General features: G+C 38.4%; 1 protein-coding gene across 9 annotated transcripts in view; it reads right to left on the reverse strand.

Moving 5' to 3' along the window:
* HGF (hepatocyte growth factor) overlaps positions 1–24,954 on the reverse strand; it is a 63,368-nt gene extending 38,414 nt beyond the window's left edge. For 3 of the 9 annotated variants that reach the window (XR_010469629.1, XM_065049188.1, XM_021300632.2), the window contains exons 1-5: positions 24,231–24,478; positions 11,898–12,063; positions 6,417–6,529; positions 5,918–6,032; positions 920–1,062 (exon numbers count right to left, since the gene is read on the reverse strand). Coding sequence is in view for 7 of the 9 variants with exons in the window: in XM_065049188.1 (XP_064905260.1) it covers positions 920–1,062; positions 5,918–6,032; positions 6,417–6,529; positions 11,898–12,063; positions 24,231–24,306 (613 nt within the window). In the remaining 2 variants the exon portion in view is untranslated. Of the gene's footprint in view, positions 1–919; positions 1,063–5,917; positions 6,033–6,416; positions 6,530–11,897; positions 12,064–18,523; positions 18,596–24,230; positions 24,556–24,777 lie in introns of those variants that run through there. The other 6 variants (XM_005512067.3, XM_065049190.1, XR_010469630.1 and 3 more) reach the window with 6 other exon arrangements.
* Positions 24,955–25,646: the final 692 nt, after the last annotated feature.

A 25,646-nucleotide genomic window follows, 5' to 3' on the forward strand; every position in this document is an offset into this window, starting at 1 on the left:
ACTAATTTATGCAATTACAGATCTCATTCTTCAGTCAAAACATCCGCTACTGAAGTCTTCATCCTGCAGTGAGCTCCAGGACTTATCCCATTTGATGTTCACTTAAATTGATCTTTAAATGTTACCTTTTAATAGTTTTTTGAGCTCCTTGTAAATCATTCTCTTCTTCCTTCTTTTTCTCCCACCTTCCCTCTCCCTTCCCCCACTACTGTGCAGCTATTGCACATGACACATTAGCAGGAAAATTAACAGCATCCTATCTTGAGAATTTAAATGGGTTGATTGACTGGAACTGAATTGGCTGATTAGCAAGATATAAGAGCTTAGTTTGGAGGTTAACAGAACTTAAAAGTCAACAAATGCAGTGGTGCACATGAAGTGTCTTTAGAATTCTATGACTTGAAAGTCTAACAGGATTGGAATTCTAAGAAGTTTTACTTATTTACAGTATTAATTTGAAAAACAAAATGCATGCTTAAATTGAGTTTCCATAGTGTAATTCAGTATCTATATTTTCATTAAAAAGGAGAAGAAAAGTTGATTTTACCATGGAAAGACACTAGATAATTTATCCCACAGCATTACTGAAATTGTTAATGGAGTCACTATAGATTAGACAAGTGAAAAACAGGGTCACATTTGTGTGATAAACATGCCTTCATTGTTCCAGTTCCCTCATGACTTGAAGAAAAGCTGCTGAGCCTGAAAGCTTTTTCAAATCTTCCAGAGTACTGGAACATAACAAGATCTCCTCTTTCTCAAATAACTGTTTTTCTTGCTACAGGAGTTATTCTTGCTGAGACAATACCTATTCTTTCCCCAATGTCCATGAGCAGGTGTCACTGAAACTGTCAGAAGTTCTGTTTACCTCCTGCAAACAGATAAAAGGGAATTTTCCATGAGAGCTGTGCTGGGTTACCTTGTGAGCAGAGAGGGATGTCACAGACTTCATGGCGTGTCTCTGGACTGGTGGTGAAACACCACGGGCCTCCCTCTTCCCCTCGGGGGTTTCGACAGTAGTTTTCCCGCAGGTCTTTACCCCGATAGCTCGAAGGTAAAAAGCTAGTTTTAAAATGACAATCATTACAGTATAAGAGCATGCAAACTTGGGTGTTAATCATAGTATTTTGTACAGTTAGAAACAATCACATTTCTGCTTCCTTTGCCCACCACCCTGCCTGCACAAATGCACACACCCAAACATCTTTGCGTACACAAATACACATCTTCAGTCAGGATTACTCAATCAATGGCCTAAATCAGGGACAATTTGTCTAGCCCTTAACTTGCTCTAGCGAGTTTTACCCATCCCTTGGGTGTTCGGAGCCAACTATCTGCTGCAGAGCCAGAGGCAGCAGCACAGTCCCTGCCAGCCCTTGCTGCACGCTCCTTTACGAGCTCATATCTACTCACACAATGCTGGAAGCCCTTGGGCAAGGGGGAAAAATGTGTTTAGTACACAGAAGAAAAATTTGTTGGGTCCATAGCCATGTCAGACCTACCTTTCCTACGCATGTGCACATAAAGCAGGCCCAGTTAGGCTTAGTGGGCGCCTACTACATGAAGCCCACAAACAGAGAAACCTCTTCCCATCCCTGGCCAGACAGCCGCTCGAACTGAGCATCAGAAGCGTGTGAGCGTGACTGAGTGGTGTGACACCCCATGCTGAGAGCCTTTCACTGTCCAAAACCACAGACCGCTTTGCATTTCAGCATCAGAAATTTCCCCGTGTCCCGCCTGAGCTGTCTTGCTTCATGTTCTGTCACAAGCCTCACTGTTGTCACCTTAGGGTCTGCTACTTATAGACCCATCACCATCGCTATCCTACAAATTAGGTAATTTAACAGTGACCTAGCTGACTTCAGCTGTGCTTTCATTCTATTTTCTGGTTTCTCTGTAAGGAGCTATTAAATAACAACATCCCTTAAGATTTTTCCCTTAGATTAGGGGTTCTCAGGCCAATGCTAAGCACTTTGTTTTTCTTTAGTGATTTAATAGAAATGTGAGCTAATACCATATTTTTTGCCTAACATGCATTTTTAGTATATGAGACTTTGCTGCTTATGCTCAGTCCATCAAATATAAACTCTCCGGGGTCAAGCTTTTGTGTTCTTAACTGTCCGTAAAATTATGTGCTTACCTCTAGAGAAACCCACACATACACATCAACATATAGAGATATCTGCGGATGTGTATCTATACGTATTTAGACATAAAAGCAATACTGGTTATTTTTCCTCACAAACTAGGGAATCAGTAACGCTGTAGTAAGGAGACCAACTCCAGAGCAGGTTGTGTTCAGTGCCACTGCAAGAGCTCCTGACCACTCTCAGGCTGCACATTGCAGACAAACCCAGTGACACTCCACTGCCTGTTTCATTGCAGTGATGTGTAAACACAGAAGCTGAATCTTGGTAGTTAAAAAACACATTAAATTCAGAATTATGCTCAATTCCATTAAGACTTCCTTTCTTGTTAATTGAAAAGTTGGGCAAAACACATAAGGATAACACAAAACTTGTAATTCCACTTAATAAATTTATTAAATTTTTGATCTTTCTAAGACTTTTTTATTATTTTTTCCTTCAGTATATTTAAGTTCTGGTGGAAATATCACAGCTTGTGTGCACCTTTTAATCTGAAAATGCCCAATACTTTATTTTGGGTGTTTTCTCGTGGTTGTTGTTTTGTTTTACTTGCTTGTTTGTTTGTTTTCATATTTTTTGTTCATTTATTTTGTCCTGGTGTGTTTCTTGTTTGGTTGGAGCTTTTTTTCAAATGTATCAGTATTCTAGGGGAAAACAAAAAGCAATAAAATTTCATCTAACTTCTTATAGAAGACTGTAAACATTTGCAGCTTAGGAAACCAAGCTAAACACTTGGGACAGTCTTTATACACAGATACTGATTTATTTTATATGCAAAATCAGAAGAGAAATGTATGGTTTCTTCTGCCCTTGGCAAATTCTATGTTAGAGATAAATAAATTTAAATTAGATAATATATATATAGAGAGAGAATATTCTGTCATGTGACACTTTAATCATGTTTTATTCCCATTAATGAAATCTTTGAACTAACTGAAGTAGAAAATACCTCTGTTAACTGCATTGTGGTTACTGAAGGCAACGTGGAAGCTTTAGTTAAAAATGCTTTTCTTATTTTTGGCACCTGAAGAGAATAATTTTCATCTTATTACTGCTACCTATAAAATTGTTGCTTCTGTGTTTCCTCTGTAGTCTTGTAATATAAATTTCTCAAATATTTTTAGCTAAAGACAGCCCCAGGCAAACTTTTCTGATGGGATATTGCAACCTATGTATGTGCTAATGTCAGTGTGTATTAGAAAAAAAATATTTAATTTTCCTGTTGGAAAATCTTTCTGCTCAGAAATTATAGATGTTAGAAAATATAAGGAGAAGGCATTTTGAATTATATCAGATATGCTCTCAGAACATTTAAATATGTTTACATGAATAGCATTAGAAACTCAAGATGGTCAGATAGACAAATGACTTCAACAGGTCCTGAAGTAACATTCTTGAGGGAGAAAAAGATGAGATGCAGTAAAGACCCACCCAGAAATGGAAGACAGAGCCACTCCTAAAACTGTGCACTGATTTAGTTCAAATATATTAGGTAAGGAGAAAAAAAAAGAGGAAAAAGAAAAGAAAACAAAAAAAGTAAGCCAAAAACTAAAGCCAGTAAGAGTGATGGTAAAAACAGAAACAGATTCAACCACAGCAAAGGTCATGGAAAGCAGCAAAAAGCCTGTGAAGTATTGGTCTAGTCTTTTCTTTTTTTTATCTTTGAACCCTTTTTGCATTGGCTCCGTCCATTTAGATAAAAAACTCTCAAGAAAAATAAAGAGGAGAAAAAAAGGAAAAAAGGTGGACTTGTCTGTAATAGGATGGAAATGGAAATAATGGAACACTGATTTCAGCTGGGAGTTCTAGGTTCTACTGGAATAAAAATAAATAAAAGTATAATGCATTAAATCCAAGCACAAGTTTAAAATCTGAAGTTATTTCTATTATTTCTAGAAAGAGAATGAAAAACAAAACAAACCAAAACAAAAAACAAACAAACAAAACCCACAAAACCAAACAAACAGTAAAGTACATTTCTCTCGTGAATATGAAAAAGGGATTTATTTTCCAATGGCACTTGGTGATAATCAGATGTTGAGAAAAACTGACCTAAAAATCTAAGCCTTTCATACTAATAAGTTCCAAACACACAACTACTGTCTGGTTCTCCCAATCTCCCTCATGTCTCTGATGATGAAATCATATTTTCTGATGTTGAAAAACAAAATTAGCATGCAGCCACCTCATTTATCCAGTGACCTTTTAAAAATTAAACTTATTGCACAAGGCAGGAGAAAAGTCATTCCCATAAAATACATCATAGAAGAGTGGCTGTCCAAATGTACTAGATAAAGCTGTGTATGCTGTATATTAAAATGTAATTTAGTAATAATATATACTATCCAGACACTTTTATTTCTTTAATAGTATAAAGTCATGCATATATTATATACAATAGATGCTCATTCTTGCTTAGGCTGTAATTATTGAGAATTCTTTCATTTCTAAAAGATGAAGATTATTTACTCCAAGGTGTTGAGTCTCCAGAGGTCATTGCTTTGGAGCTGATGGTATTTATCATATGTTCACAATTAAGAGTGGGTCTGATCCCACACTGAAATCAGACACACTGCCATCTATAATATAAGCAGCCAAGTCCAGTCAAGTCTAAGCCTGAGGCTCAGCTTTGTAACACATCATAAGAGGAGAAAACCCAAGTATCCTTTGCCTTTTCATGTTGTTCCAAGATATCATCTTGCACACTGGATAGATTTGGTCAGGACAGGACTGAGCAGTGCACAGCCCAGTTTCTCACCAGGAATCTCCAGCTTGGCTCCTCCTAAACAAAGTGCTGATGCTGGGTGTCCAGAGCAAAAGGCAGGGATGGGGATAAGAAGCTAGCTTATGGGTGAGAAAACAATTTGATTTTGGACCTTCAGGGTTTATTATCTAAATGGCTAAAGCCAATATAAAAAGGTTGAAAGAGAAACAGTCAAAGAGTAGATCAGTACTGCTTAGTCCTTTTGCTAGTTCCCAGCAATGTTTGTTGTGGTTGAATCTGTTTTTACTATTACTCTTACTGGCATAAGTTGTTGGCTTTCTTCTTTTTCCATAGCTGATATAGTTGAACTAAGTCTACTCTCAAAGTGTAAATATGGCTTCAGTTTCACTCTATCTCAGATCTTGAACTCAAAAGTTAAGTTCCATGCCTGCTGCATCAGTTTTTAGTTATTACTCTTATGATTTGAAGGAAAGCACTTCAATAATCTGTTCAGTCCTTTCCATGTATTTGTTGCCTCCTCTAAGTGCTTTACAGAGTTTAACATATTCTACAAATAATAGAGAATTAATAGTTTGAAAAAATGTAGTAACAATAACTATATACTGATAATATATGTGGGCTAATATCCCTTGCTTCCTAATCATGTATCTTTTTAAAATTACTCATTTCCTGGGAGTAGATTAGGAAAGAGTGATAAGCTTCCAGGCCTCAGGCTGAAGTTATGCAGATGTTTAGGTTTTTTTTTTTCCCAGTAGCTCAGAGATCAAAAGGATATAAACAGCTAAAAATCTGACACAGGAGTGGAAAGGATCCAGACACACAAGTTGGCATTAGGAGAGACCTCTTTGGAGAAAGCCCAAGAAGGTAAAAAATTTTCTGAGATCTGGAGAATGGCATCTCTTGGGGAAAGGTATGAATATACCCAAGAGATGTTGTTGTCTAAGGTCAGTTTTCTCATAAATTCTTTGTCTGCTAATAAGTCAAATCATGGTTTATGGAAGCTGTCTGAGCACTATTCTCATTGTCTCTGCTGCTGAACTCTTACCTGTGCTCATGGGGGATCATTGAATTCCAGGCTTGACACTGGATACCACTTTTGGTAACAGATATTGTTCCTTTGTAGTCTGCTCCTTTTCCAATGATACAATTCCTGACATAGTCTATTGAAAGAAAAGAGAAGAAAATTACGGATTTGGTTTATGGATTTAAAACTAAATCTCATCGTTAGATTTTGCATTAAAATAATACATTTCTTTAGCCTTTAAACACTTAATTATTCAAAATACTGCTTAATTCTTCACATACTTTTTTTTTTTTCCCCAAAAATATTGATCAGTAACTTCCCAAATAAAGCTACTGACAATTTTTCCAAAATGTGGAGATGAACTTGCATGACAGCAAAACCAGGATATTTTAAAATAAAACTGTAGGATGCAACCATCCCATGCCCAGAATGCTCCTTCAGCCAACAAATCTTTGACTGACTTCAGCTTTTTTTCCCTGTGCATAGCTGGAAAAACAAAATCAGTAAATAAATCAGTTACCCTTCTTTTCATACAGATCAAACGCATGGTCTTGCTTCTTTCTCACACCATTTGTCAAGCTGTTGAAGGATAACCAATGGCACCGTTTTGTAACTCTGTCATAAGCAAAGGCCCTGCAAAGAAAATCTGGATGAGAAAAAAATGTCTGTGTGGTTTATAATAATGACACATGGCCTGCCAAGGAGCATGCAATGACATCAGATTTATTTTTACTGGGAAAGTCAGAGAAACAACCCAAATTACTATTTAAACCCACAACTGTGCTGACAAGAACAAAAAAAAAAAAAAGAAAGAAATTAAATTGATGTGGCCATTACATGAAATACCAGCTTGGTTGTTCACACTAATCTAAGAGTTCCCTAGTTCCCTTGTTATTTAAGATCTTCATTTCAAAAGTGAGATAAATGTGACTGAGACGGCATTTCTGTCCCCAGTTGTGCTGCTTTTCTGGGGGGAAAAAAAAAGACTAAACCATTTTATTTGCTCTGATTACACTATGGCTCTGAAATAGTTAAGTATCTCACACTGATGGCTTAAGAAAAAATCAAGCACAAGGAGTTTGTTTCTTGCCTAGAACAACAGAGTTGTTTGAAAACAAGATTATTTTAATGAATAATCTAAACTGTGGTTGTGCACCTATACTTTTCCTTGCTATGCTTTTGTTTTATTTTTTTTCTCTTATTTTTAACTGCTTTCAAGGATAGAATACAATGTGTGCTGAATCAAGTGGATTTTTTGGGGGCAAGACAGACAAACAGGAATCAGAGGAGTAAAAATATGCTTTTTCAATATTTTGAGTGAAATGTGTAGACCTCTTTCTCCTAACATCATTTTGAAAGCAAATTCCTTAAGTATGGCTAAAATATTTTAAAGGTTTTTTAAAACACAGTTGACTGCCTGGGTGGGGGCAACAGTTATTCCAGTATGGAAAAAAAAAATATATATATATATAAGTATATTTTTTTTTCCCTTAATTTTTCAGTAGAACCAAATCACAAATCATTGACATGGCATTCTTGCTTCTAGCCTGCCACAAAGTCTACATTTCTGTCAGTCCTCCCAAACCTTCTGAGATATTTTATTTTGACCTGGGAAGGCCTTTTAACTCTACTCAATAATATCCAAAAGATACACGGATTTTGTACATTTCATCCATACTTTGGCTGTGTCATATTCCTCAGTACTATATCCTCCAACTCAAAGTTCTTTGATCTTCATTTAATTTCTCTCTCACCATCAACTTTTTCTGTGTGAGATCTTGTTGGCTTCAGTTAAAAATATTACAAGGTCCCATCCAACCTCCTCAGTCTTCTCTCTTTCAAACATCCTCTTCATTATCGTTTCCATCACCAAACAGATTTTTCATCCAACTGCTCTCTCTACTCCGTTGACTCCAAATGTTTCCAACCTGCTAACCTTCATCCTTCTGCCCTTGTTCAGCCTTCTGTTCTCTCCTGGCTAGTTCTCAAATATGAGCATATCCAAGTGCCTTCAACTCCATCTTCACAAAAATATCCTTGACCTTTCCTGCCTTTCCAATTACATTCTCCTAACCCCTCCTCCCTCCTAAAGTGGGAATGCAGAATGCGTTGTTTACAAACATTTCTTTCAGTTTTTGCCTTTCAGTTGCCTTTTGGTTTCTTTCCAGTTTGGCTTCAGCTGCTTCTGCACATAGAAGTTTCTAACCACCCTTTATTGGAGCCAAATCTGGAGGATTTTTACACTTCCAAAGTCAACAGATTTAAGCAAATTCTTGGACATTTTTCTACTGATATGGCTGATCACAACACTTTTTGCTGTTGCTATTTGTACTGAGATAGTCAGTAGATTTTCTGATCAGACACTGGAATCCTGTGGTCTATACCAGATTTCCTTTCTGTGTAAATACAAAGACACTCCAGAAATTACACAGATAACAAAAGGTAAGACAGGTACAGCTTTGTAGGTAAGGAAGTAATGTGTCTGCAAAAGTCATCTGCATAGCCAATAAAATAATAACTATATTTCTATATTATCCATAAGATATTCAATAGTAAAAACGGCAAGGACGACTGAAGGAAAACAGCGGGAGTAATGGGCTACAAATGGTGGTAGGACAAAGAAATTAGAACAGTTTAGCAGCAGTTAATAAAGCTGATAGAGAAGGCAGAAAATGATGCACAGGGAGTTATGAAGTCAAAAAGCCAAGGTAAGTGAATTTCACAGAATCACAGAATGTCAGGGATTGGAATGGACTAAAGAGATCATCTAGTCCAATCCCCCTGTTAGAGCAGGAATATCTAGATGAGGCTACACAGGAAGGTGTCCAGGTGGATTTTTAATGTCTCCAGAGTAGGAGACTCCACAACCTCCCTGGGCAGCCTGTTCCAGTGTCTGTCACCCTCCCTGAGAAGAAGTTTCTTCTCAAATTTAAGTGGAACCTCTTGTGTTCCAGTTTGAACCCATTACCCCTTGTCCTACCATTGTTTGTAACCGAGAAGAGCCTGGCTCCATCCTCGTGACACTCACCCTTTACAAATTTTTAAATATTAATAAGGTCACCCCTCAGTCTCCTCTTCTCCAAACTAAAGAGACCCAGCTCCCTCAGCCTTTCCTCATAAGGGAGATGCTCCACTCCCTTAATCATCTCCGTTGCCCTGTGCTGGACTCTCTCCAGCAGTTCCCTGTCCTTCTGGAACTGAGGGGACCAGAACTGGACACAATATTCTAAGTGTGGTCTCACCAGGGCAGAGCAGAGGGGAAGGAGAACCTCTCTGCACCTACTAACCACCCCCTTTCTAATACACGCCAGGATGCCATTGGCCTTTCTGGCCACAAGGGCACAGTGCTGGCTCATGGTCATCAAGGGGCACTTGGATGTGGAAAAGAATTATGAAGAAGAAACAAGTTGAGATAAGGATCTTGTAACTGAGTTAGAGATGATCAAGATCTGTGCAAACATGATGGCAAGGGAAAAGAGAAAAGGTCCATTCTGAGAAGTGACATATATAAACTGCAACAAAAAGGCATAAGAATTATAACTATCAAGGATTAATGATTATCGGATATAATACTCAAAATTTACTTGCAAATGATACAGAAACTTATATTAAACAAATAAAAAATTGTCTTAATATATATTTTTCCCCCAGGGAAAAAAAAAAAAAAAGGAGTGACTGATCTTTTCTAAGGCTGCAATGCCTGGAATCTGCTACTTTACCACATTCTGGCAGAAAAGAAACCAAATCCTGTTCCTGTTTGTGCACCTCACAGGGCACAAACCCAGCTCTTGCTGCTCCCAGTGCCGTTGTCACAATTATGTTACAAAGTATTTCTATTTTATTTGATCTTAATAGTTTAACAAATTCGGTTTGCATCTAGAAAATAAAACATGGTTGCTGTGACCTGAGTGAGTATCAGAATCAAGCCATGAAAATGTCAATAAACAAAGGAAAATCAAAGTCTCATATTTCAAGTATTTAAAATGCCATTTTGTGTTACTTCTCTTCTTATTTTAGAATGCTCCCAAGGCAACCAGTAAACCAATTGATTATAATTTGAATTGGCAACAAATTTCACCTTGTAGTAACCATACGCTACTATGAAGTTAAAGACTGGGGATCACAAGAATAAAAGGGAAACATTAGTAATCACTATTTCCTTTAAAAGTGAACATGTGTCAAATATGTTTTTACAGCAGTGTCAAAGAACTACGCACACTACACTAGGATTCACCTGGGGCTAAATGGGAAACCGCAGATTTCCCAGATACAGAAAATCCTTATTTTTCTGCTGCATAGTGATAGCACAGGCAAAATCTAACCAGCTGTGCCTCTGCTGCTCACCTTACTTGCTAAAAATGTGTCACAGAAATCTGGAAATTCAGGGCATGAGTTGTCAGATTTGTAATTCTTTTTCATCCTCAGTGCAAAATAATCACACGACTGATTGCAATTCTTCTATCTGTGAGTAGGACTCTTTCAAGCTGTGCTCTCTAGGTCCCCCATGGCTTCCTTATGTTGCTTCATTGACTGATTACAGCTGGGAAAATTTGCCCCTTAATTAATTCATCAGATGCTGTCCCAAAAGAAAAAAAATAAATCCTCACAAATAAGAAAGTTTTAAAAATTCAGAGATTCTGGATTATTATGCATGTAAAATGGAATCAACAAATATGTTAACCTACTTTTTATTTTCAGAACACAAAACATAGCAGCCAGAGCAGCTACAACTAGCTTGAGACAATTTTCCTAAGCAGATTTGGAATAAAGAACTTTTGTTTGCTTGACATCATTCAGAATCCTTTATAATGCGAAACTTAATTTTACAATACTCCTTGCTGCTGACCATCAGAACCCAAGGATCTCTTGGTGTATTGAATACAACCTGATCCACTTGGCAATGGTATCAGTGGAAGTTCTGCCAATAGGAAAAGGAGTGGCTTGTACCGTGTAAAAAATATTAGTGCCTGGAAAATATTTTCTGACAGAAATAAGTAAACTCTGCTCATTGTTTACATATATAACTAGTAAAAGTACAAAACAATACAAACTAGATCTTGCAACACTGGAATTAAAGGCTTAAAGAAGGATTAAATTGTAGTCAAAGACGTTTTCTGCCAAGGAAGAGCTTTTGTTATCACATTTGATGTAGCTTCCATTTGTAGCAATTGTCAAAACTTTTCTATGTTTCAAGATCAGGCTCACATTTAGCCCAGTACTCACCCGTACAGAAGTCATCCATTCTCTCCAAGATTCTCCTGCTTTTATGTCTTTTCATTTACTGCTAATGGTCTAGTCTAAGAGAGGCCAGGGGAATAATTTAAATCTAATACATGGAAAAAATAATAGTGATTTGTTCCAAAAAATAGTAGAGAATATGTACAAAGCAGACAAGCAATCAACTGCATGATGTGTTTCTAAGAGACAGCAGATGCTGAAGAATAGCTATCGAATACTTGTAATGATTACGCAATCCAGAAGGTTTGATTCCATTGTATCAGATTCATAGAAGTTGCCAGTGAGCTTCAGCAGTGCATGTATCTGTGCTCCATGTGTGAGGTTCCCAACGATTTCAGCAGAAGTAATGTGCAAAGAATGAAGACAGAATATGGTCTGAAGTGGTGCTGAAATACTGCAGCTGTGATGTGTGACAATATCCATTTTATAAGAGACATAAAAATCTCAGAAATGTTCGCCAACCACTACAGTGCAACACAAGTTATCCGCATCTTAACATGAGTACATTTTTTCAACTATGTTATGGAAAAGATCACAGATCGGACAGGCAAAGATGACAGAAAAACTCAGATAAAGCTTCAGAAGGGACATTCTCTGGACAGGTAGAACAAGATCATGGAAACCCAAAAGCTCAGTCTTCTGGTTGTCAGCAGTACAAACTACCACTAGTGACAATTACAGAGAGACCTTTGGTCAAAGCCTGTCATATAGGTCCCACTAGCAAAAAAAGAAACCATAACAATAATAGATATACATAACTTACTTGCAAGTGAATGAAAGGCCTTTGTTCCTGCTGCATCTCTTGGCACATTGCTCAGTGGTATTTAACAACTTGGTTTTTACTTCCAGTGTTTTGTTGACTTTAATGAGCATCAACTCTCCTGTTTTTTTGAAGTCATGAAGAGGATTTCTCCTTTTTCCTTTACCCTCTAAGAAAGAAGCAAAGAAAAAGAAGTTAAAAACCACTGTAAAGAAGAGAAAGACATTAGATATGAATAACATTTATTAGGAATTATAGGAACGTCAGTACCTAAAGCATAGAGAAATTCACAAAAAATAATGTATAAGCAGATGCTCAGAACAATTTATTATTTTAGGTGGTGATCTCCATTCTCAAAAACAGGAACAACAGGAATTATAGCAAAACTCATTTCAAATAAAGATTTGCATAATGCTGGAAAAGGGTAAGAGGAGAGTTTTTCACCCTTTGTAAAGTTTTTTTTCAGAACCCCCAAAATAAACCTTATCATAATCTGTGATCTTATAAATATTTCCATGAAAAACTCCAGTGAAAAAGATGAACAAATGTGGATGGACTGATATAAAGATATAAAATATTACAGAGAAACACTATCTGAATGTGATAATTTGTTCTTAAAACAATAAACATTTTATGACAAATTGTGAAAAGAAGTGAAGCCTAGAAGTGACACAAAATAATAATTTTCCCCCCTCTACTCCAGCAAGGACTCAGTGTGAGTGTTGCGTACAGGTTAAGCGTGACTGAATCAGAGTTGTTAGCCTACAGAAAAGATGATGAGTGGAAGCAGAGACCATAGCATGGAAACAGTCTGCACCACTGCAAAGATTTCTGCAACAAAAGAATGCACTGCTCTGGTTTCCATGTCTCTACTGAAAGGCCCAGAGGAAGGCATACAAAATGAAGCAGGAAAGATCAGCTAGAAATGTTTGGCTAAAGTGCAGGAGGAAAAGTCTTTGATTTTTGCAAGAAAAAAAACACAATTCTCCCAATATGTATGAATGTTTTCATTTTCTGTTCCATAGAAACCCATCTGCCAGTGTAGGCTGCTCCATCATCAGTGAAGGCCGATGAGAACCTCTGGAGAGAGATTGTCCCTGCTCTGACAGATGAGTAACATAGGGAGGACAAATCATCCTTTGGATCTCTTCCTCCTGTTTCACTCAATGATCCCAGATGACCTTTTAGGATTAGATGGCTAATCCAGGTAAGGTTAGGTGTATAAAACCCTCCTTAATTTACAAGGCGGATGATAGTATTTTTCATAACTTATTTTTATATAACTGTTTTAACAGCTGTCCTTTCATTTTTCTCTACAGAATCTGCAACGATAATAGAACATGAATGCTCAGAATCAATTTAATAAATTTTGCCAGAGTCTTTCAAATATATGAAACCTCAGCCTACTGCTCAGTTATCCTGAATAGACAATTCTTCATGCAAGCACAGAGTTAATTTTTGCCTGGTGCACTCTGAGCAGAAGCTCAGAATAACTCTGTAAATGGCAATAACTGAGGCTCTGAAGGAGTTACTGACAACTCCACATATTGCAAAGCCAAAGAGGGCTTAAGAGTGTTCCCTTTGCAGAACTTCCATCCTGATCATTAACTGAGCTCACGTTTTCACTGGGTTCAGCTAAATCACACCTCTCAGTGGTGAATATCCCTAAGACACCTAAAAGTACACCAAAGGCATTTAAATTAGATTTCCTTAAGCGTCAGCCTTAAAAAAAAGTCAGAGGAGCAGAATATCTCTACTGCAATGTCCCTGTAAAATAATCTTCACCTCATCCTACTGTTCTCCTTTTTGAACTGTTGAAGGTGAGCTACACTATTCTCCTGCATCTAATAACTCTCAATTTAATTCCAACTACATTTTCAGAAAAAAATAATATATTTGCCTCCAAATCCATGTAGTTATTATGTGAGGAAGCTTTTGATGAAAAGATAGAATGTTAATAGTTTTGTTGGTGTATTAGGGACCTCTATCAGCTTTCTTAAGCATTTTCAACCTTGTATTTGTTTAGTGGACCCAAAATGAATCATTATATTTAGGGAAATGCTGTGAGGACACACTTGCCTTAAGTATCAGCACCCTGTTACTGGAGGTCATTGTGTATACATTGAAGATGCTTTTTTTTTTGCTTTAGCTGCAATAGAGTCAATGTGCTGCAATGAGGATTGCATCTGCTCTTTAACACAACCACAGAGAAACAAGTCTTCTCTAAAGTTTTTTGTGGTAGATTTTTCAATCTATTATCTTATAAGGCATGTTTAGTAGTTCTGTGTTGTTTCAGCCAAGAGTTTTATGCCAAATGGAGGTAAGAATCAGTACAGAAATATCAAAGTATTTTCTTTCCATTCGTGATACTAAGATTTCCCATCTACTGATAAGTGTAATTATCTTAATTCCCAATGATAACAGTTTCTTAAGCTCACCAGCTAGCATGCAAGAATATGATCTCAAAAATCGAGAAATTCTGTTCTGCCTGAAAAACATGGTTCATAGTTCTATTTTGTTTTTGTTTTTTTTTTTCTTCTTTTCCTAGCAGTTGTCCAAAGAGGATTACGGGTTTGATCTTGCATTTAGCAATTCATAACAGCCTGATTTACTTTAGCTTTCAAACAACAACAATCTACGACTTGCCTATAATCCAAAAGGCAAAGGGCCAAATGCATCTGTGGTGTGACTGTTAGAACCATCAGAATAATGCAAAGCATTACTTTTACAACTCTAACAGGAAAATAAATAAAAATTAATGAGGCTTTTATCATTTAATTAAATGCTTTTATTATTAAAATCTTAAATAACACCCTAGAAATGTTCTACATTAGAAGTTGTCATACATTATGGTATAAGTAACATTTTTCCTAATTCATGATCGTCATTCATTTCTGTTTCCGAAACTTTGATTAATCAGGACTTTTTATTATTTTATGGGTCATGTCCTCTGGTGTTCCTTGTAGTTGCATATAATATTACTAAGGAAGTCTGACATTCCACTTAAATTTGAAAATAATAGCAGCTGATTCAAACACACAAGAATCCAGTCAAATATGCATCAACATTTTTTTCTTCAACAGAAACAACCACTAACTAAATATATTTCTTTGGTTGACTTAAAAAATTCCTCCAAAATGTGAGGGTCATACCTCTTTCTGTTGTTTAACAAGATATCAGCTTTGATTGAGCAGAAAAAAAAGAAGTACTCAGCCTGTGTGCAAGGAAATGGAAGTTACCACATTTGGTCTAGCAGGATGCAGCATTGGTCAAGTACTCCATAATCTCATTTGGGATTTCCACAGTCTCCCTGCTGGAGCTCTTCCATCTTCATAAGATGGTTTAAATATTTACTTAAGAAAAAATGTTCCTCACGGTGAAAGACATTTACCTGGGAGCTACAAGAACCCAACTTTGGATTCCCTTACTACCTTTTACATATGAGGTTTCTATGTAATCTTTATAGATATGAAGCATTAACTGAGACTGCTTCAACTATAGAGCATCTGAGGGAAAAGATTTCCAACAATACCTTTTCTTGAAGTCATTCCAGTCTGTGCCAAATCAATAATCAGAGGTAAATACAGTTATTATTCTCATATTTTAGTGAGAAAACATGCTAGGAGCTTGTAGTACTTGTATTCTAGAACCTACTCAACTGAAACTTTGATTATACTTACACAAGAAAGAACAGGTATAACAGCAAGTACAGAGAGCAATGGACACCACAATGTTCAGTATTCTAGAGATTAAGATAATTTCTTGATTAACAAGAGAAGTAAGTTTGAATCAGCAAAGACATTTCTATTTTGATCTCCCCAACCTTCAAGGAATTTTCTAACCAAAAGGCTAATGGGAAAAAGGCAGCAACATAGCTTCATTTTTCTCTTCTGGCCCTGTGTTCCACACAAAAAAGGGCTTTGGGCTCCCACACCACTGCATCACTCAGTTCTGAAACTACCTGGCTACGTTCTGTGTATCAATTAAAACTTTACACTTTGTAGAAGACAATAGGTCTGATACTAAGCTATACGACAGGCAAGAAATTCAGTATAAATCTAGTTTTAGGCCATTTAGAGTTCAAATACTTAAGCAAGTCAAGTTTCAGACCCTTGGGTCTTGGTCTGACCACAAAAAGAATTTGTTTTTGCATTACCTATTAGCTGTTTAGTAGTAAAAAACTAATTTAGCCAATATTATACCATTGTTGTGGCAACAGAAATAGCACACAGGACATCAACAGGCCCAAAAATCACCTTTGCCCATTATAATGAGATCAAAACACTGCTTGTATTGTCTACAGCAAAATTTGCAATTAAATTTTCTGACTTTGTCTACCTCATTGGTAATCCCTTTCTCCTTCTTCTGCCAGTCCAGCTTTTTCCAATATAGATGTGTATTTAGGCTTAGCAGTTATAGCCTTACAAAGTACAACTGGAGCATATTGGCTGTCTTCCCTAGAAAAAATCTTCACTTTTATGGACTTGTCATAGACTCTACAAAGCTTTTATTAAACAGGAGTTCTGATGCCTTTGGTGTGTCAGCTTCCAGAGTTTCCAAGTTTCACTCTAGTCTATGCAATAGTTAGTGCTCTTTTAAAGAAACACATTGTGAAGTCTTGTGTTATTGTCAGAGGCTTCATTTGTTTCTTTCTAATTTTACATCCAACTTTGTTATACAGAACAAACACATCAAAACTCAACACTAAATTTTCCAAATGAGAAGATAAATACATTTAATTTAAACATTTATGTTTAAATCAAGACTTTTAATTAAATCTTGATGGCTTAGTATAGAGTTTTATTTCCTTATTCTATTTGTTTACACTTGTAGAACTTCAACATGTTATTAAGTAGTCATTTGCTTTGTTGTGTTATTCTTTCAATTACCTGGGGTAATGAAAGTTTTTTATTCCTGTTAACATAGTTACTGATGTATGTATGCTTGATACAGGTCTTCATACCATGGATGGAAAAAAGAAATTCTATAATTTTCAGTTCTGAAAAATGTATAGACAAACACATAACAGAACTGCTATTCATTATGTTTGTTAGATGTCAGAGATGAGATAAATTAAATCTTCGAGGGAAAGAAAAGATAATCAAATAAATGAAGACAACTAAATTCCTTAGGCTGGAAGATGCTGTCAGAGAACTGCATGAATCAACTACAGTCCTTCCAAATAATGCAATTAAATGTGAAATAAGATGACACCGGGGTGAAAAATTGAAAAGAGGGGAATTGTCCACACACTGCATAGAAACCTCAGAGAAGCTGAAGATTCAAAATGTATTCCAGTAAAGAAAAGTAATCATATAAAGTCACGCAGTTATACCAGAAATATAGAAGAGACATAGTCCCTTTCCTTAGTATCAATTAGTATTTCGGATCTCTGTTTAATGTTTTGCATCATGTTTTTAATGAAATTAAGGCACTTGACCTTGAACAGTTAACAGATGGACTAATTAGAGATTGAATTATTTATGTTATAACTGATAATCAGGTCAGAATGTCAAAATGAGATTAGCTATTAACTTAATTTTGAAAACAATCATCACTGCAAGCCAAAGTAAACTGGATTTCCCCAATGAGCTAGGGAAAAAAAAGCAAAGGAAAACCAGAACAAAACAAATAGAGGCAAACAAATGACAACAACAAAAACCTAAAACATCTAAAATAAATTCAGGGAAGTCCAGTTCTACACAGTAAATGTAATAAACATTTTATCGAGGAACACAACACTCAACAAAATTGCATAGTAACACCCAAGCAAACATGGATAAGTATGTATCTGAATGTAAGGAAAACAAAACAAAACAAAACAACCAAAACCAAAACAAACAACCAACAACAACAACAACAAAACAACCAAACAAAACCCACAAACAAACAAACAAAACACCATGGAAATGTTAATGCTCAAGAATATGTACAAAGCAAAAATCTACAAAAGCATGGATTATTACAGTGTCAGAAAACATTTTTCATAAGAGATATCTAATCTGAATTCCTATCTCAGTATAACTAGTTACATTTTAATAGGAAAATTAAAATATACTTAATTATATGTGTAAAATTACATGTGGCAAAGGTTGTATAAGAAGAAAAGTCAGTGAGTAGGGTTTGAAATTAACCAACAGTTCTCAGCATACTTGGGTTGAAAACCAGTATGCAAATGCAATGAAGCGTTTAACTTTTCAGTAAATTGTCGTTCAAGAGATATTTTAAATTAAATTCAAAGATGTATTTCCAAGACAATAGTTTAAAAACAAGTGTAAAAGATCAAGGGTAAATTGCATATTGGTGCAGGCCCCAGTAGGACAGTGTAAATATACTGGACTCATTAAGAAAAAAGAAAGCCAAAACTTGACCAGGTGGTGAAAGTAGATGTTACTAAATAGTTTCAGATATCACATGCTTAAGTTAACAGTATGGTTACAGTAATAAAAGAAAAGATGTTAAGGGTGAATGTTGATGCTAAAATCATTAACAGGGTCATCAAAGTATTGTTATTTCTGAGAATAGTTAGAAAGCACTTTTTAAACAAATACATTCAAGGCATTTTTGTCTCAAAGCAAGTCCTAACAGTCTCACTTTGATAAAAAGAATGCTCAGCACTTTTAACTTACTTTTAACTTGCTTTCATTTACTTTGACTTCTCCTTATGACTGTTTCAGTATCAGAAATGTCCAGTTTCCTGGCTAGAATGCAAGAAAAGTGAACACCTTTTCCAAATGACTTCTCATTTGGAAAAAATAAAAAGTAAAAAAACAAAATAAAGGAAGACCAACATAATGAGAAACTGAAACAATTCTGAAATGTGCCCAAAAAAAGAACTTTGTAGATTTACCAGACTTGGATGCCAGATTAAATTCAATGTAGTTATTTATGTATGGCAATAATTTGGCGTGAAAGAAGTTTACCAACCATGCCCATAAAAACTGCAGTCAGCTGTAGAGATGGAAAGTCACCAAAATAAAACCAGCTGTCCAAGGAGGCACCTCTAGCCTGTCACAATTAAACAGTTTCTCAGAAAGGTATCTGGAAGATGAAGTGACTGTTTCAATTTCTGAAATTTATTTTGTTGGCAAAAGAGCCACCATGAAAAAAAAATCTACAATTTTTAGAAAGCAGTTTGAAATACAGATATATAATATAGGGATAATTTTTTCCTTATTTTTACATTGGCTTCCAGTCTAGTTGTAGAGGAGATTCAGAAAATGCAAAAAAATATTTCTTTTTGGCTTTACATTGCATACTACCACTCTCACACACACCCCCATGCACGCATACCCCTTATAAGTGGCTGCAAAGATTGCCATATTACTTGGAGCCCAACTTCATGTTTTTGCTAAGACCTGCCTTTGTAACCCTCTCCTATAGCCAGTATGAAAGCTCATGAAGCTAAGGATAAATGCTAACAACTGATAGTATATTCTAAAATTGGATGGTAGATGCAAAAGGACAGCTCTTTTTCTTCCAATAAAAGGTTATCTGCTCAGCAGGATGCTGGGACCCTTTGGCAGAAACAAATGTTCTGCAGTTTGTACTCTGACTTGCTGTATCTAACCTCTGGCTAAATTTCTGAGGGGATTTTCCCTTGTAAGATTCATCCTTTTATGCATTTTGCACAAGAATTAAATCCCCACCATTTCATATTGCATTCCATGATCTTTACAAGCGTTGGGTGTCTCCTCCAAGGCACCCAGCTCATTGTGATCTTCTTTTGTGATGGGGTCTCAGCCACCGCTGAGGATGCTCGGGCACGAAGTGGCGGGGTAAAGAGAAAAGCACAAGCAGGCAGGGCAGGGATTTGGGCAAAACAGAGAGCGACAGGCTGCTGAGGGCAGCAAAACAGACCCTGTGAGGAGTGATGAGAGTCTTGCGGCCTGTTGTATACATAAAAATAGCACTGCCAGCCAAGGCCAGAAGTCGTAGGAAGAGCTGGAGCTCAGGGGAGACGGAGGGAGCAGCCAGTCCCCAGCCGGGCCAGCAGCACCGAGGACTGCCAGGCATGGCCGGGCTCATAGACAACACATGGGTGGAGGCCCACAAGCCTTTCAAAACTCCTGCAGCTAGATTTTGCCAACACGTCTGACTAATCTGGAGCATGTTCTTAGCTCTGCTTCGCCACAACAGTTCTACGTGTAGGTCCTAACCATGCTCAGGAACAGCTCTATTATCCTTTAAGGGCATTGCCAAAGAAACCTACAGAAAAAAAACAGGGTAATAGCAAGGATGTCCTCACCCCCGCCCAGTTCTTTGTGGTTACCATATTTCCTCACTTGTGAGGTACAAATGTTGTTCACATGACGCCAATTCTCCTACTATCCATGCTTCCCAAGCAAGAGGACTTCAATCCTGTCTCACATCCATGATCAGTCCTTTCTCATCTCTGTGCTGCCTTCCAGCCTCTGCCCTTCAAACCCCCACCTCAGTGCTGATGGGGAGAAAGTGAAATTTCAACACTCATCCAGTACAAGTAATGGCAAAATGTTCAGGGCAACCCTCTCCTCTGCACATAAAGCTTTTCCCCATCAAGAGGCCCAGTCATCCTGCTTTCAAACCTCCTTGGAAAAGTTCAAAATGCTTAAGTGGCAAACTAATGTTCAGCGTAAAGATCCAAAGGGGAGATATCATGCTCTCTGAGGGAGACTGCACATTTCCCTTCCAACCCTGGCCTCACTTGAAGTATTACAATAATGACAGATGAGCTTCTCCAATAAGAGGCTTTCCTTTCCTCGACTTCAGTGCACAATTTTCCAGAGTTTTATGCAACATTCTAATCTCATGTCTTTCAACTCTATATTCTCCTGCTATGTTGCTTATGAAAATGGCATTAATAGAAACAGAAAATCTGTTAAGCAGGGCAAGTGCTGTATTACATGTGAGAGCAAAACAAGCAGCCCCTGGCACCAAGTACCAAAAGGATTCCATTAAACAGAAGGAATACAGTCTTCCAACTGGCAGAGTATCATTCCGCTTTGTTGACAGTATATAGTATAATGATTATCTACAGCTGGGACGGGGAAGTATAAATCACGTTAAATTTTTAAAATATACTTAGCTATGCAGACCACAGGAATACACAACATTCATACATCGATTGTGACCGTGGGATTTTTTTTTCTAAGCAAGAGTTATTTATAGGAACTAAGTGCAACTTCCATATCTTCATTAGCAACTGTTTCAGATCATCCAAGCTACAGAAAATGCTGAGAAATTTGAATAAACACACTTGACTGACAGGCTTTTCACAGAAAAAAAACATTTAAATAAATCTTTAACATTCATTCTTTTGCAACATACCAATCTACTTTTTGATTTGATTAAAATGTCCTTTTTAGTTTAACTAGATTAACATTATTAAAGATACATTGTTTAAGAATACTCAATAATAAGTATATCAAGGCAAGGAAGAAAACTCCCTGATAAAGTTATTAACTACACATTAATGTGTGTTTGCAAGTGACAGAGACTTCTAGGATAGTGATAATGACTAGGCAAGTAGTCTGTAGAAACCCTGCACATTTATCTTTCAACAATCACTATCTTATCTTTTACATATTAAAAAGAAACTCAGAAACTGAGAGCACAGACAGCTTGCTGACACGAAAATTTCTTAGAGTTTTCTTCACTGTCCTTTTTCTTTACTCAGTATTGTAACCCTAATGTATTAGTCAGAAAACCCAGTAATGCAAGACATTGTCTTCTCACAGAATATAGCCTATGAGATTCCAAACCTAAAAGATCCATTCACAGAGGAAACAACACTCATCATTAGGTAGGTTTAATATCAGCTTTGACAGAATAATAATAGAAAAAGTATGGACATGCATTAGCAAAAGACATTTTTTTTTCCTATTTTTGAATTCTGTTTTCATCACTTAGCTTGTTTTTCATATATAAAAATAATAAATATGTAGGCAAACATTAATCTTTCTTAAAAACCTCCTAGTAAATAGAATTCGACATCCCATACAAAGACACAATGTATGTTTAGAAAGCAATTGATGTATTTTCACAATGGAATGGCACAATGGCACAATGGAATGACACATTTCTCCTAGCCTACATTGTAAAAATCCAGACACTTCTGTCAAAGCTCATGTGTTTTCAAAAAGCAAGGTAAGCACAATGGCAATGTGTGGTAAGAGCCATCTTTCTTGTTCATAAGGCAAACAATAGGATTGATTAATATTAAGGCGGGTAGGGGAGGAAAGTTAAGAAAGGGAGGGTTGCCAACAAACTGTCAGTACAAAAGTTGTCCAGAAAACAAGTTCTACTCTGTGAAAAATTCTGAAGTTTTGGAAATCTTCTTTTGCTCCACTTGAAGATGAACCATCCACTCCTATACTGGAGAGCCCATTGGTTAGGGCACAACTCTAACCATCAGCCTGATGATATGGGCAGTACTGAGGCTGTCTCTCAGTCTCTCCTGTTGGAATATTAGATTAAATATTCATTGAGCTTGGGAAACTGCAGACCGGTCCTAAGAGCCTACAGTCAGGGGGAACAAGGACTTTCATTCAAGAAAAGCACCCTGACTATCGAGTAAGCATGACCTAGCTTCTTATGAACTTGGCTAAAGACCAGTTTCTGTATCTACGGCCCATAGAATAAAGTGTGTGTGGGAGTATTTATTCTGCTTTTTTTTCCAAATTAGTCCATCACTTCTGCCACAGGTGAGGGATTCTCAACAGCAGGTACCACAAACTATTATGAATGTCTCCTGCTGCAGATTTCTCTTTAATTTGATTTGGGTGAACCATACCAAAAAAAGTTTCTGTTCAAAAGGAAATATTTTTGTGAAAAGTTTTGATGGGTCAGCATTTTCTAGTTAAAAAAAAAAAAAAAAATCCTCAGAAAATTCCTAACCAGCCATAGTCATCACTTTCTTTAGAGAGGTCACATGTCCATAAAATAGAAATTGCAATGTACATGGAAAAGGAGTTAAGAAAAATGTAATCGCATAGTATCTGTATCTGTGTGTCACCTGCCAAGTATGCCCACAAAACCATAATTGAGCAGACTGAGCACAGAAGCTCTGGTGAGATATTCAGCATCCTACAGAACCACACTCTTACTCTAGGAAAAATGACAGGTTTTACTGCACATGATGCTGTCAGTCTTTTTTTCACTTGCCCACTCAGATCACGAAATATTCCACTTTGAAATCCTATTTCAAAATATTTACTTCTTCAACTAGAAAATGTAGTTATGTCTTGGAAGCTATTAACATCATTTGCCATACATGTCGCCTGATGCCCTCAGACCTTGCCCTGGGACCCAGATGCTGCCATCCCTGCCCTCGCTCTGCTTGCTCCTGTCAGGTCCTTTCCCTGAATTGTGGCTGTCTTCTGTTTCTGTCTGTGCAAAGGTCTGCCCCAAACAATGTTGGAGGAAGGAAGGAAGGAAGGAAAGGTTTGTAGAAACCTTTACAAACTTTTTTTTTTTTTCCTTAAGCGTCTCCCCAGAGGGCCAATAGAAACACAGAATTAGCTCTTCAGATATCCAGTCCAAGGGGGACACTTCAGGAAAGAAATTCAGCTAAAGAGCTTCCAGCACTTGATTACTTATTGTTTGTTCCTTCCCCCCTGCGCCTCCACCTCCCGGATCTCATCAGGAACATCTAATGAAATTACAAGTATTTCAGTCGGGAAATAGCATGTTCATGCTGGTGAACTACAGCAAGGATATTCCTTTTCAGCAGCATACTATCCTGTGTTTTGGGTATTCCTTGTCAACTTCAGTTGTTTAACATTTATTCTACCACTTGGAAAAATAGGGACACACGTTTCCTCGTGTCCTGATAAAGGCCGGGAGCACCTAGGGGCAACGACGGGATTTCCTTCTCCCGCTCTCAGTGTCTCCAGAGCTCCAAGTCCCGAGCGAGCCCCGAGTGCCCCCTCACCCAGGGAGAAGGTGGCGGGACGCAGCGACCTCTCCGCAAACCCCCGGCCGTGCCTCCCCGCAAAGCGCTGCCAGCGGACACCCCGCCGCAGGCAGAGTCGGCTTGACCCAACCCCCCGCGCTGCCCCCGCACAGCTCCGCACCGCTCCGCACCCCTCCCCGGGTGCGAGAGGCGCTGGGCGGGCACCGGCGCACCTTAATCCCGCGCCCAGCCGCTGGGCGAGGTGCCGGTCCCGCCGAGCAGGTAGGAGCTGAGGGGTGCGGGAGGTGGCGGGGCCCCCCGCCTGTCCCACCTGCGGGGGGTGCGCTCGGTGCAGCGCCTCAAGCACCCACCCTCGCCACGGCGAAAAGAGGGAGAGGGAAATTGATGCAGCTGCGAGGTGGAGGTGGGGGAGTCACTGGCGAAGTGATAAGAAAACTAACCTGCCACAGGGATGCTGATGGGAAGCAGCAGCAGCTGATGGAGCAGCAAGGCTGGCAGGAGTTGGGTGGCCCACATGGTGCTGGCGGCCCCCCCGGCGGCTGGCGGGGAGGAGAAGGGGAGATGGCTCCTCGGAAGGACCCTGTGCACAGCCGGTCACTAGAGGAGGCAGAGTGAGCCGAGCTGCTTTTTATTGCGATGATCTAAGTTTGTTGTGTGATTAACTGGAAAGATCTGGGTCCCAACTCCCTCTTACGGTAAGAAACTGTTTAACAACATCCCCTCTCTGCCTCCTCTCCTCCTCCCTTCCCTAGGAGCTGCCTCCCCTCCCGCACCGCAGCCAGCCCGGGGAGTGGGCTCCCACCGCCTCATCCCTCCCTCCACCCTGCCCTCCCTCCTTCCCCTATGGCTCCTCTCCTCCATCACCTAAGGGCTCAGGAGCCACTGGGCCGGGTACCACAAGCACCCCAGAGCTGGTGTATGCTGATGTTCAGTCCTCCAGAGCCTCCCCCAGCCCCTTCTGCCCCTCAGCTCCCTTTCCCCTCTCACCTGCAGCCACAACAAACTCTGCGGATAATTCCCTTCACAACCTCTCCCTTTCTCCACCTGCCCCTCAGCCTCATCTCCAGATAGCACACTCATTCAGAGCCTCTTCAGCAGGACTCCCCCATGCATGGCCAGGGACACCTTTCCTCCAGCTTGCCCATGGCTGCCCCTGAATACCAGCCTGGCCTTTCTATCACCCTCTTTGGCCATCTGACAAATGCCACTTCCCCAAAATTGTGACAACTCTGGGGAATCTAAAGGTCAAGTTTCAGCTGGCTGGTGTCACTCCATGGAGATGAGTCTCTGTTCAAAGCGAGGTCTGATCTTCCTCCTGTCGCAGGCAAAGTGGTTGTAATTCTTCTATTGCACTTCATTTTAACCTCGTGGAATCCATGGCATTGGTTTTTGTTTAGAGTCATGAGACCGGCCTTCGTGACATACAAGTGTTCAAAAATAAACACTTCAGGAAAAGTTCTGCCTTAGTTTAAACTATTCCTTACTCCCATGCACCCACCTACCGTCTATAGCACGAGTGTGTGACAACACAGGAAACCGTTTCCCTCCATTTTCCACAAATAAACCAGAGACCTGCATGTGGCCTCATGCCACATGATTAGAAAATGTGTCTCCTTCTCCAGCCCAGACTTATTTGCCCAGACTCACTATCCATACTGCTGATAAACACCTTTGAGTGAAACAGCTTTTCTTAAACATGGGTTGTTTCCCAAGTCACAAATGTTCATTGTTAACTTTTATTCAATTTTTTTCCTATATTCCTGAAACTTTTTTTTTTTTTTCACTGAATTTATGCCCAGTGGCAGAACATAAAATTTCCATTTGGGAATTACCGCCTTGGTAAGTGAAATAAAGGG

The sequence above is a fragment of the Columba livia genome, chromosome 1, assembly GCF_036013475.1.
Source record: "Columba livia isolate bColLiv1 breed racing homer chromosome 1, bColLiv1.pat.W.v2, whole genome shotgun sequence".
NCBI lineage: Eukaryota > Metazoa > Chordata > Aves > Columbiformes > Columbidae > Columba > Columba livia.